Raw genomic sequence first — 13,526 nt, 5'->3', positions numbered from 1 at the left:
TGCCCTCTTCACATTTGCAATATGTTAAGCATTTAAAAATGACCTTACCTTTTTATTATGAGATATATATATATATATATATATATATATATATATATATATATATATATGAAGGTATAGAAGATACAAACATAAGAGAAACAAAGGAAAAAAAATGGCCAATACTTTCCCTGCCTCTGCACTCATTTTACAAAGGAGCGTTCTGCACATGTGTATGTAACTTTTGAGATTCCCCCTTCTCAGTACTTAACTGTAAGCATTCTCATATCACCGCTTGTTCTCCTAACATGACTTTAAAAGACATGTTGAGCACCATGGTGTAGAGCAGGGGTTCCAAACCCTTGTGTGGGCCATAAGCAAGCTTCGTTGGCACAGTCTTTCCAAGCTTTTGATCTTGAGTTGTCTCCGTGGGGCATGCATGCTTTGATTTGCCACCTCTCACTACTCCCTCTCGTCACGTGTTCTAATTTGCTTTAGTCATCTGCCGTCGAGGCGCTTGCTGAAGGTACTTGATTTCGCAACCTCATGTATAAATGAACCATAATTGATTTAATTAACCAATTCTCTACGGTAGATACTACAAATGTTACAAGTGTTTCCCTCATTCCTGAAGATAAATTTGTAGAAAAGAGTTGTCTAATTAGAGACCACTTGACTAACTGAAAGGCTGTCAGTTTTTACACTGGCCACCAATGTGTGAGGAATTGTACTCCACTCAATACCAGTAGATTCACTGAGGCTTACACATACTTTTTTACATTTTAGCATCTTTAAAATAATTTTCATCTTATGACTAGTGCCATCGTAGATTTGATAAAACTAGTCATTTTAATATTTTAAATCAATTTGATAGTGAGGAAGAATCGTGATGGTTTTTTCCTTTTCATTAAGGAGACACTGAACTTTTTGTATTTGGTTATTTACTCTATCATATGTTTTATACTTTTTTCTGTTGACGTTCAAGTACTTAAAGTTTCAGTTTTACATAAATATTAATCAGATTTAGAATCCTGATATTTGCAACATTTTGTTTTTTTTCACATAGTATTCTTTGCCTGGGTTTTCATGACTGTCCTTCCCCACCCCCTGTGGAAATTATATTTTACCTAGGGAGCTATGTGTGCATTGGATCTTTTTTTTTTTTTAACTTTTTTTTTTTTTTTTTTTTTTAGTTAATGTACAAACTTTTTGTAACTGCTTGTGGTGGCTCACACCTGTTATCCCAGCACTTGGAAGACTAAGGCAGGAGGATATAGAGTTCGAGGCCAGCCTGGGTTACTTGAGACCTTATCTAATGAAGAGGGAAAGAGAGAGGAGTGAAACATTCTTCTCAAGACTAGGAAGTAGTTCTCCTTCCATGAAGTTTATTAAATAAATCCTCTCGTAATTTCCCCACTGATTTAAAACTGGGAAATGATTTGATACACTAACCTTGTCTATAATAGTCATATCTTCTGTTGTTTTAATTGACCAATTTCCATATGTCAGACATATAATTTCTGTTATTGTAATGCCAAAGTACTTAAAAATGTTGAGTTTTAATTTTAAAATTTTAAATTCATCATCATTTTTCAGTTTTGGTAATTTCCAAAAACAGTTGACAAAACAAAACAGAACTTTTTCCCTAGAGAAGTTCAAAAGTCTGATTGACTTGAAAATTTTTCTTCCCAACTGATAATAAAGGAATATAAGTTCAATCGTTTTTTTGCCAGGCAATGGTGGCACACGCCTATAATCCCAGCACTTGGGAGGCAGACGCAGGCGGATCTCTGTGAGTTCGAGACCAGCCTGGTCTACAAGAGCTAGTTCCAGGACAGCCTCCAAAGCCACAGAGAAACCTGTCTCGAAAAACCAAAAAAAAAAAACAAAAACAAAAAAAAAACAAAAACAAAACAACAAAAAGATTAATAGTTTTTGATTTGGGCTGGAGAGATGGCTCCATGGTTAAGAAGCTTTACTGCTTTCCAGAGGGCCAGGCAGCTCACAACTGCCTGTAACTCTAGTTCAGGGGATCCAGTGCTGCTTTGGCCTTCTTGGGCGTGTACGTATGACACATTCACACACATACAGTTTCCAGGGGTGGTTATGGGGTGGTGGGAGGCTTAATGCCACAGTGCCTTGGGGGAACATCTAGGGCCAGCCTCTGCTTTCACCACCTTGACCTGGGGCCTTTGACCTTTAGCTTTCTGAAGAGAACAACAGAGAGTGACCCACTTTTTTAGTGAAAGTTCTGCATACAGGCACCCTTGGTCAGCTACAGGTTTATATTTAATACCTTCTCCTTAAGTAAAACATTAAAATTTCTTTTCATATATATATTAATTCAGGGATGTGGATTTGCCAAGTCTGCAGACCAAAGAAAAAGGGAAGAAAACTACTCCATGAGAAAGCTGCACAAATAAAACGACGATATGCAAAACCCATTGGACGACCGAAAAATAAATTAAAGCAACGATTGTTGTAGGTTGAGATCTTATTAAAAGAAATCTTATATGTTGTGCTTTAAAAAATGTAGGTAATTGTAATCCCCTTGGATTTTGTTAGATTTTTCTAGCATAATTTTTCTAAACTCAATGAGGAATATTTTCCTTTTGCATAAGCTGTGGGATTTTCCCCCCAAAATAACATTTTTAATTACAGTTGATATTTTGGGGTCTTCTCTTGGCAGTAGCAATGATACATATTTCAAGCAGCAAAATGGAAGTATTATAAGAACAGCAAACTTCCTCTGCCTTCTTATGGTTGAGCATTAAAACAGCTTAACTTTGTAAATATTTTCATAGGGGCTTTTTAAAACAGAGAGTAATAGATAAATAACAATCCCTTCTGATGCCAATGTAATATTACCACTTTTTAAGATTTCTCTTCAAAAATATTACCTTCTGAGAAACCTATAAGTGACAGTTTGTCCCTAAAGAATTAGACAGGTGCATTTGGAAGGTGCAGATGTGTGCAGAAATATAGTTAAAATGTTTTGCAGTAAATCATGGGTCTATTATGATACCCATTCCCAGTTTTCTTCTGTTGTGTAATTGCCATTAAAGCCTAGCTGAAAAAAGATTAAGTGAAGTGAATGTGTTTTTAACACAGAGTACAGATTTGACTAGCTATAGGGTTAAGAAATATATACAAGGCTGAGCTTGGTGGTGCAAGCCTTTAATCCCAGCATCCAGGAGGCAGAGACAGGCGGATCTTTGTGAGCTTAAGGGCAGCCTGGTCTATGGAGTGAGTTCCAGGACAGCCAAATCTGTGTTGAGTTTAAGGAAAGGAAGGGTACCCTGCCCGCCTTGAGCTAACACTATGAATTTTACTTGGTATTCTTTTCCCCTTATTTCACCTGAAGTAGTTTGATGAATTATGTGTGCTCAGAAGTACTTTTGCACTTTATCCACCAAAAGAAAAAAGAAAGTACCGGTTCCTTTCTATGAAATTTAATGAAAGCCCTTTAACTGGTAGAGTAGACATTTTTAATGGATTTTTGGTTGTTAATTTCTGGAAACAAATATAAAATATTTATGAATAAAATCCTTCATTTTAGTATCATTTTAAAGTAGTTTTTTCATTTGCCCTGTATAGGCATTGTTCTTGAAATGGGACTGTATCCTCAGGGTCCAATTATAAAACCCAAATTAGGATATAAACTTTCTAAACAAAAGACAAAGCTGAAAATTGCACATGGCACAAATCCTAACTTTTTGTTTGTCCAAAATTGTCCTTTGAGCTCAGGAATTTAAGATATTCCAGGGAGATGTCTTTTACATGCTTCCTAAGCATATTGTCCTTTCTGGGCAATGTATTCTAGATCCCGTCTAGATGCAGCATTCTAATGCAAACATTTAGCCTGGATATGTTGTTTGTTGGTACCTTCACCATGTCTTAATAGTGACAGCAGAGATCTCCTATGTTCATCTGATGTGGCTGAAATAGTGGTACCGGGCAAAACTCCTGGCAATTAAGCCACCTCAGATGAACCTTACAGAAATTGGTTCATTAAATCTTTGTGTACAAGATAGGCACAAAAATGTGTTCTATTTGTAATTATTTAAGGTACTTTGGTAATTTGTTATCATACCATTTTCAGGCTTCCATTTCTCCATTAGCTTCCAGCTAAATTGGTAACTTTGAGCCTCAGCATTGTCATAATCATGCAAATGTTCCTATTGTATAAATTTCTTCTGCAACATGGGTAGCTTCCCAAGTCTTGGCCTGAGGTGCTTCATGTAGGAAGCTGTGTTTGTGGAGTGACCTCCTACAGCAATATGGCCAGAACCCACCATCACAGGAAGTGAAATGTCAGTCAAAGTAGGAGGCAGAGGTCTTGGCGCCAAGTGTCTGATGGCCAAGTAATGACCATGGTAAATGTGCTGCTTCTCCACCAGACCCCTTGTCATGTCTGACCTACCGCAGCTTCTCTTTAATCATTTCTTCAGTTTTTTTTTTTTGTTGTTGGTTTTTTTTTTTGCAATTGTCCTTTTTTTTCAGCAATATTTTATGCTGTAATTGTCTTCTCTCCTAGGAGAGTATTATTGGCTGTTTTATCATCCTAAGCATAAACTGGTAGAAGAGGATACCTTTATTTTTATTTTTTAGTGCAAATTTATAGAAACACCCAAATTGTACTATTGTAAGTTTCCAGACTAAGTGAAAAATTGCTTCTAATTAGAAATAGGAATATTCTTTTACTCTGGACCACACATCTGACCTAGTTTCTTTAATACTTCTCAGAGGACATTCTAGGAAATCATAATTGCAACAACACTGGGGATGACTGAATTTTTTTTTCTTTTTTTTTTTTTTTGTTTAGCTATAATGAAAGTGTTGGGTGTTTTTTAGTATCTACAAAATTTTTCTTTCTTATACTATTCTTGGGTCCACATGGATTCTCCTAGTACCTGTTGAATGGGCCCTGGGGGAGTCACACGAAGTAGGTTCCATTATCTTTTCCAGCCAAGAAACACATAGGTGGTAACACACACACACACACACACACACACACACACACACACACACACACACACACACACCCATTCTTAAGGTTGCAGTTAATCTTAAGTTCAAGTACATTGACTATGCATTTAGTTTCTATAGGTTTGTTATCTATTATTTAATGCTGATACTATTCTCTAAATTTTTGCCTAGGTCTGTAACCAGTGATGAAGGATCCATGAATGCATTCACAGGAAGGGGGTCACCTGGTAGGGGTCAAAAGACTAAAGTCTGTACCACACCTCCATCTGGTCATGCTGCGTCTGGGAAGGACTCAAGCAGCAGATTGGCTGTTACAGACCCCACTCGGCCTGGTGCCACCACCAAAATCACCACCACCTCCACCTACATTTCTGCCTCTACACTTAAAGTTAACAAGAAAACCAAAGGGCTCATTGATGGCCTTACTAAGTTTTTTACACCATCACCTGATGGTCGCAGATCACGAGGTGAAATAATAGACTTTTCAAAGCACTATCGTCCAAGGAGAAAGGTCTCTCAGAAACAGTCATGCACTTCTCATGTGTTGGCTACAGGTACCACACAAAAGTTAAAACCTCCACCTTCTTCACTTCCACCCCCAACCCCCATCTCTGGTCAGAGCCCCAGTTCACAAAAGTCCAGCACTTCCACCTCTTCTACCTCTACCCAGAGTTCCTCCAGCCAGTCCAGTGAGCCCTCCTTTAGCAGTCTTACTAACAACAGCCAGCTGAAGGCTCTCTTTGATGGACTTTCTCATATCTATACCACTCAGGGACAGTCTCGAAAAAAGGGACACCCAAGTTATGCAGCACCCAAACGCATGCGTCGTAAAACTGAATTCTCTTCCACGGCAAAAGCTAAAGCCCGTTTCTTTGGAAAAAGAGGCATTAGGAGCAGGCTTCTTTCTCGCTCCTCCTCTAGCTGGGGGATGACTAGAGGACATATTTTTAAAGCCATTGCTCACTTCAAGCGAACAACTTTTCTTAAAAAGCACAGGATGCTAGGCAGATTAAAATATAAAGTGACCCCTCAGATGGGGACCCCGTCACCAGGGAAGGGGAGCTTGGCAGACGGAAGGATTAACCCTGATCAGGATGATGGTAAGCAAAAGGTGGAAGCTCCAGCCAAACCTGCGCCCTGCCCTTCCCCCAACCCCAAGAGAACCAAGAAATCAACTCCTGTCCGTGACATAGGCTCTAGCTGTTTCTCTGTCCTCTTCACTTTCACACACATGCAGTGAGACTTTGACCTTTTTCTAATGCTGACTAAACCTCCAAAATGTTGTTCTTCCAACTAATACTCTCTGGCCTACTATTATTTATTTCCATTTGTAGTGGCACTAGGCACTCCTCCCCCCAGATGCCTTCATAGTGTCGCTTCTGGCTTTGTAGTCCGCATGAGTAGCCACTGTTGTGCTTCTGCCATGTCTCCCCGTCTCCCCCTCCCCCGTGCTGCCTCTGTAGCCAGTGCCACCTTTGCATATGCTGGCAGTGCTTCCAGCCAGGTGTTTCAGCTCTGCCTCTCTCTCTGCTCCATTGCTTTCTCATGACGAAGTTCATCCTGCTTCCGTCTCAACAGAGCCTGATCTGTGATTCTGTGAAGTGTGCATTGGGTTTGAGTGTGTTTGCGTGTGTATTCGTCCACCTTAAGGAGGAAACCAAATTCAAAATTTCATTGAACCAATTGGCCCATTACATTTGTTGCCCTTTATACTACAACAACAACAACAAAAAATATGTTTGGAAATATTGGTAGCTTGTATGAACGCAAAACTAATAATGATGGGAATGCTATAACTAGACATAACTTCTAATCTTGGTTGAAAAATATGTTTTGCTTTGTATTGTTCTGACTTTCCCTTGTATTTGTTATAAAAAGATGACAGTGATTTATGTTCAATTGAAAATTTAGTTGTAGTAGGGAAAGAATTACTGTTGGATCTGTGAGCCGTGCTTAGCTGTACAAGATTATATTGCTCAATGGAAAAAGATCCCTGATTGCCCACTGTGCTAATTCGGTACCATTTTGATAATATATGCTGGTCACCCGTGCTTCAAATCAGTGAATACACTTTCTGCTGGTTTTAAATGACAGATACTGAAATTAAAATAAGCATCAAACAAGAAAGTACAGATGTAAATGTGATCGGAAACAAGGATGTGGTGACTGAAGAGGATCTGGACATTTTTAAGCAGGCCCAGGAACTATCATGGGAGGTAAGGCCTTGATCCCACAGAGCAATAGCCAGTGTCTTACAGCTTCTAACCATTATTTTGGGGCTACAGAGTTATCTCCTCATTATCCTTCACGGTTCTTTAATGTTAATGCCCATCTTTTTAACTGTGGCAGTAACTAGAATTACCTGTTCTTTCCAAAATAGGAAAAAGACTCAACTGGTCTCACAAAATAGGCCAGAGTAGTACTAGTTATACAGATAGAATAATAATTAGCTGGACATGGTGGCACATGCCTTTAATCCCAGCATTTTGGAAGAGAAGCAGACAGATCTCTGTGAGTTCTATGCCAGCCTGGTTTACAAAAGCAAGTTTCAGGACAACTAGGTCTACATAGATAGACCAAGTCTCAAAAATAATAGTAATAATAGTAGTAGTGGTGGTGGTAGCCAGTAAGATGACTCACTGGACAAAAACACTAGACTCTGCAAGCCTGGCAACCCAAGTTCAGTCTCCAAACCCATGGTGGGAGGAAAGAGAGTCAGGTTGTCCTCTGACCTACACAGAAGCATAGCATATACACACACACTCACATGCACTCAAACACAAAATAAAGAATAAGATGTAGCTTTTTTCAAATTCTTAATAATTCCTGATAAATTTTCCCCACACTTGTAAAATAACAATTTCAAATTGTAACCAAAAAGCACATCACTTCCAAATTCACCAATACTTCTGCCGCAGATGGCCAACCATATGAAAATGTGTCAGTTTTTAACTTTTTGGCATTGATGAGCGAAGTGTTGTGTTTTATAATCAATTGAAGTTATCTTTATTTTTACTGTCTAGTAATTTCTCTAAATGGTTCCACTTAACATGTCAGCTCAACTCCAGTTACTGTCAGCAGATGTGGAGACATTTCTAGAAGTGACTGCAATGTTTTACTGTCAGTAGACAATCATGCGCGGCCATTGTTGTTAAGTCCCTACCCTGCCTCTTCCCTTTAAGGAGATGATGTTGTCCACAGTGGGCTTCTAGCTTTGTTTTTAGCAGCATTGTGTCAGGCAGAAGACTAGTTGTGGTTTTGGTTTGAGGAACTAGTTCATATTTTCTTCCTATCCTGCCCTCGACAGACTTTCCAGATTTCCCTCTTTGTTATCTGTGTATGGGGTGGGGACAGTAGTCACTATCAGAAAGACAATGCTAACTCCAAAGCCCTTTCTTTACAACTTGGCAAAGCTTATTTTTAAAATTACATTACAACGAAGAGTTATGGGGAGACACATAGCAGTGCCATGGTGCAGGTGTAGTGATTGGAGGACAGTTTGCAGGGATTAAATCTCTTTCCTTACCTGCTAAGCCATCTTGCCAACCCCAAAGCTAGGGTGTTTTGTTTTGTTTTGTTTTATTCAAGAAATATTTCTTTTTGTACATCAGGTAGTCTCCTAGATACTGAGGCTAACACAGTGATTGTGCTAGCTCGTGTAGCTTACTTCATAGGAGGAGGGGGAATAACAGGACTATGCCACTTCTCGTGGCATAGATGAGAGCTCACAAGTGCTTAAATATAGCTTCCTATTGGAGCAGCAAACTACAATAGTCTGTAGTAGTAACTGCACCATCTTTTAATGTCAGTTGTATAGACTTTGGTATGTACTTGCATCACATTTGTTACCCATCTTTGGCATATTTGTTAGGGTGTTATTTTTGCATGCCTATGAATTATATACAAAAATGCTTAGTAGTTCCTGTTTTAACAACATGAATATTAATAATTAAGATCAATGATATGATTGGATAGCCTCAAATGAAATAGAAAAAATAATATAAGTGAAGTATGCTGTCTTCTTTGTACTTGTATGTTACCATGATTTGTTGTTGTTGTCATTTATCAGAAAATAGAGTGTGAAAGTGGAGTGGAAGACTGTGGTCGGTACCCTTCAGTAATAGAGTTTGGAAAATACGAAATCCAAACCTGGTACTCCTCGCCTTACCCACAGGAATATGCAAGGTACGGACCAACCCAGAGGCCATGTGAAATGAAGGAAGACACTGGATTCTAAAGCAGGGAGATGATTTTAAAAGTAAACCTGAGATCTGAGGATGTTACTCAGTAGGTAGAGTGCTTGCCTAGTATGCATGAGACCCCAGTTCCATTACCTAGTCTTCAGCAACTGAGAGGTAGAGGCAGGAAGATGAGAAGTTGAAGGTCATCATTGGTCATGCATATTGAGTTGATGGCCATGAACACTTGTCTCCACAAAATAATGAATAAATATAACAAACATTAATTTTGGTAGTCAGTTAAAAGTGTTTGCCATGTACTTACCTTTGCTGGCTTGTTTTTATACTATTCATGCATATTCTTTTCACCATTAGGAACCACAAGTACTATAAATTTCTCTTTGAATTTCTAGGCCATGCTGTTTTTGTTTGGTTAGTGGGACAAATGCTGGTTTTTTATGAAACCAAATCAGGTAAAACAATAGTCATTTGAAGGAACTTGCTAGACTTCCTCTTCCACTTGCTGTCTTCTAGTTAAGGATGTAAATTTTGCTTCTTATTTCTCATATTTTATTTTCAAGGTTTTATCTCAAAAATTTAGCATAATAGAAAAAATAGGAAGTAGTGGGTGGCAGGTAACTTTAGGAGATCCTTCCCCAAACCACATAAAGCTATTTCTGACCAACTTATTAAAAAATAAAGAGAAAATAAAGTCATCAGAGAGCGTCATTTTTCTTGAACTAAGATTAACTATGAGAATGTCTTGGTGATCATATTACCCAACATTTCTTTTACCCACATCAAGTCACATGGCATTAGTAGAATCTCAGTTTTTGACCCTCACTAACTTAGATTACCAAGTGAGATTTCATCTCAAAATTTTTTTTTTAGCCGCGCAGTGGTGGCACACACCTTTATTCCTAGCACTCTGGAGGCAGAGGCAGGTGGATCTCTTATGAGATTGAAGCCAGCATGGTATACAGAACGAGTTCAAGGACAGCCTCTTAAGCTACACAGAGAAACCCTATCTTGAAAAACAAACACAAATTTTAGGGAATCTACAGAGTGGGGACACATGTATATATAGTGTCACGTACCACTTGATCCTGTATATGTACATAAATATGTATATGCATAATCTATATATCTGCATAATATGTGCATACAACTTTAAGTGACCTGACTTAGAGGCTCTCTTCATTTGTTTTTGTCTGGAAAAGATTTGATGGCCAGGTCACTGAAGTGAATATCTAGTATGTGAGTGAGCACATCATCCCTTTGATGTTGCTGTTTAACCAGTATCATTAATTTCAGAAGATTAAAGAATGCGTGGTTTGGGCTACAGTGATGACTCAGAGGTTAAGAGCACTGGCTGCTCTTCCAGAGGACCTGAGTTCAATTCCTAGCAACCACAGAGATACACAACCATCTATAATGAGATCTGGTGCCTTCTTCTGGTGTGTAGGTGTACATGCAGGCAGAACACTGTGTATAATAAATAAATAAATCCTTTTTAAAAAAGGAATGCATGGCTTGTATTTCCTGCATCATTGAGTGTAGGTAACCAGGATAACCGCAGACAAAAAGAGAAAAAGAAAAAGGAAAGAAAGAAAGAAAAACCCACAATTCTTTCTAATTAAAATTAAAGTAACAGTGGAACTGGTAGAAAACAAATGTCATTTTTGGACTGTTAGCCCTGCATTGGCTACCTTAGACCATGAATGATAAATTGTATTTTAGCACCTCTGCCTCATAGGTATCCAGATGATATTGAAAATACTAAGTTCACTCATATAAAAAATTGTTATAGATACAGTACTTTGCATTGATACTATTGGAAACATGACATTAAATCTGAATTTCAAAAAATACCCTTGGTCACCCTGAAAAACAGCATTCCGAATCACTGATTTTATTTTTTTCTTAAGGGTGGTGGCTCCAGCTCTGAAAACTCTTTTTTCAATAGGACTGGTCTAAGAAAATAGATGATTGATCACAAAGTAAAATCAGAGCACATTCCCCTTTAGAGACAGTGTCCCACTATGTAGCTTCGGCTGGCCTGTAACTGGGTATGTAGACCAGGCTGGCCTCAAACTCCTAGAGATCCCTTCCTGCCTCTGACTTCCAACTGCTGGGGTTAACAGTGTGCATACCACACCCAGCTTCTTTATCCTTTTTTGAAGTGGTTTCAGAAGATTTTATAGCCATTTTATTGCCTTAGAGAAAAGTGAACAATTTTTAGCTTTTCTCCCTTGAAAAGTATAATCATTCTGATAGATTCTTTCATTGTATTTTTTTTTTAACTTTAACAGATTACCAAAGCTTTACCTGTGCGAATTCTGTCTTAAATATATGAAGAGTAAAAATATTTTGCTAAGACACTCAAAAAAGTGTGGATGGTTTCATCCTCCAGCAAATGAAATTTACCGAAGGAAAGACCTTTCAGTATTTGAGGTAAGCTTGTCTAAACAAAAACATCATCTTTTTGAACCCTGTTATTCCTAATTATTGACTGTGTACTTGAATGGTTTGTGTATAGATAGTGCAGTTTGTATTCAGTCTTGGCATTGAAATTCGCTGTTCTTTAAAATAGCTCCATGTTTTGGAATACTAAACCACTTTAAGCCACCATTTAGATTGATGAAGAATTCCTGCTTCATCACATTGACTTTTTTGTCTTTTCCCAATCCCTGCCTACAACAAATATATTCACCAGTGAATTTATGATATCCTTGGCTCTTTGTAAATTCCACATTCTTTGGCAGGAGAAATTAGCTTTGTTTAGCAGCTCCAGCCAGTGTCTAGCAGGGACTCACTCTTCCAGGGAATTAAGCAGCTGCACATACATGCTCAGTACACAGACACCTGTGCTTCCATCCAGTGCTCGCCAGGGCATATAAATCCTTTTGGTGAGATCCCAGCAGATGTGGGGGGCTTCTTCCCAATCTTGGTGGACGGCCACCACTATTGAACTCTGCTGTTCTTCACATGAATCCCTCCTGGTCACATGTCTGTAGGGTACTTGAAGACACAGTGTTTTCAGAATTGACTTAGCAGAAAGTCTTTGCTTTATTCTAATTGTTTAGCCAGTCTTCTGTTGTCAGCCTTGGGGATCTAGTTTAACTGAGTCAGCCATATGTAGAGGACAAGAAGCTTTCTTTTCTTGGTGCTGTCTGTTCACAGGATGTCTCAGTTCTCTCCACTCTGGTTGCTCACTTGTGTTGCCTTGCTCTGTTGCCTTCTTTCTTTGTTGCCCATCCTTGTGTACTGTTTTACATTTCAGGTTCTCAGATCAAGCCTTCCTTCTACAGCTGACATGATGTCCTCTTTTTCTGAAAACTTTAGGGGTCCCTTTCTCTGAATGCTCCAATGTAACATTCTAGTCTACAGTTGCTTTTTCCTTGGCATACCCTGTTTCTCAGCCATGGGTAATAAATTGGAGATCATTTCTCACGTGAATTAAGAGCCCTGTCAGACATGTTTAGGTTCACAGTTTTTGTTTTTGGTGTTTTCCTCAAGACTGGTCAGGAAACTCTGGCGTTTGTGCATAAGTTTTTGAAGCCCTTCCTGTTGTTTCTAGCAAGTTTGAAGGGCAAAGGGAATTGTTTGTGAGGTTACCCTATTAGTTCTCATTAAAGGCCAAGCATAGGCTTCTCAGCCTGAGCATTACTCACATTTGGAGCTGAATGATACATTTTATAGGGACTGTAGTGTACATTGTAAGGTATTTAGTAACATCTTGTCATCTATCCCCAGTTGCTAGTGGTGCCCCCTCTCCATCCATTTATGACAGCCAGAAGGGTGATTGCTCCTAGTGAGTGTCCCTGACTTGAGGGAGAGACAAGTAGAGTCTATCCTACTTGGTAGTGTTAATGTTAGGGTGCTGCTCAGCCAGCTTCAGTGAGGCTTGCCGGCTTTGCTCTTCCTTCCTTTCCTGATGTCTTGGGTGCCTTTCTTCTAACCAAAAAGAAAATGGAAATGCCCATTCATTTTTTCCCCAGCGGCAAAATGCGTTGTTTGCCTTAAGTAATTATTAAGTAAGTCAGCCTGAGTAAGCCCATGGTGAAAGCTCTAATACATCAGGAAGTCTTCCTGGGCCAAGATAATCCATCTTGTTAGGCATGTGTTTGGACAGCACAGAGGTGGAAGTGGGGTTTGTAGTTTATTTATACACTAAGGGTATAGAATAGGTCCTAAAGTCCTATTTTAGCATCCTGATTAAATATATCAGTTACAGAAGGAAAAACTTTTAGATATTTTCTGTGACTTAAAGCCAAATAATTATAGTCACCGATTACTGGGGATTTTGTGAGTCCTATCTACATCTGTTTCTTTTCTTTATCTTCACAGTTGATCAGAGTTTGTTTCATCAGCATTTTC

The 13,526-nt window shown here is 38.8% G+C and overlaps 1 protein-coding gene across 6 annotated transcripts in view; it reads left to right on the top strand.

Moving 5' to 3' along the window:
• Positions 1-13,526, top strand: part of Kat6b (lysine acetyltransferase 6B) — a 165,873-nt gene that overhangs the window by 113,415 nt on the left and 38,932 nt on the right. For 4 of the 6 annotated variants that reach the window (XM_027387511.2, XM_027387512.2, XM_035452258.1 and 1 more), the window contains 5 exons: positions 2,328-2,460; positions 5,140-6,068; positions 7,063-7,184; positions 9,038-9,153; positions 11,459-11,600. In XM_027387511.2, coding sequence (XP_027243312.1) covers positions 2,328-2,460; positions 5,140-6,068; positions 7,063-7,184; positions 9,038-9,153; positions 11,459-11,600 — 1,442 coding nt within the window. The remainder of the gene's footprint in view (positions 1-2,327; positions 2,461-5,139; positions 6,069-7,062; positions 7,185-9,037; positions 9,154-11,458; positions 11,601-13,526) is intronic. The other 2 variants (XM_027387515.2, XM_027387514.2) reach the window with 2 other exon arrangements.

Source organism: Cricetulus griseus (assembly GCF_003668045.3).
Source record: "Cricetulus griseus strain 17A/GY chromosome 1 unlocalized genomic scaffold, alternate assembly CriGri-PICRH-1.0 chr1_1, whole genome shotgun sequence".
Lineage (NCBI taxonomy): Eukaryota > Metazoa > Chordata > Mammalia > Rodentia > Cricetidae > Cricetulus > Cricetulus griseus.
Note: the sequence above shows the minus strand (reverse complement) of the source record. Positions and strands in the feature narration are given on the sequence as shown.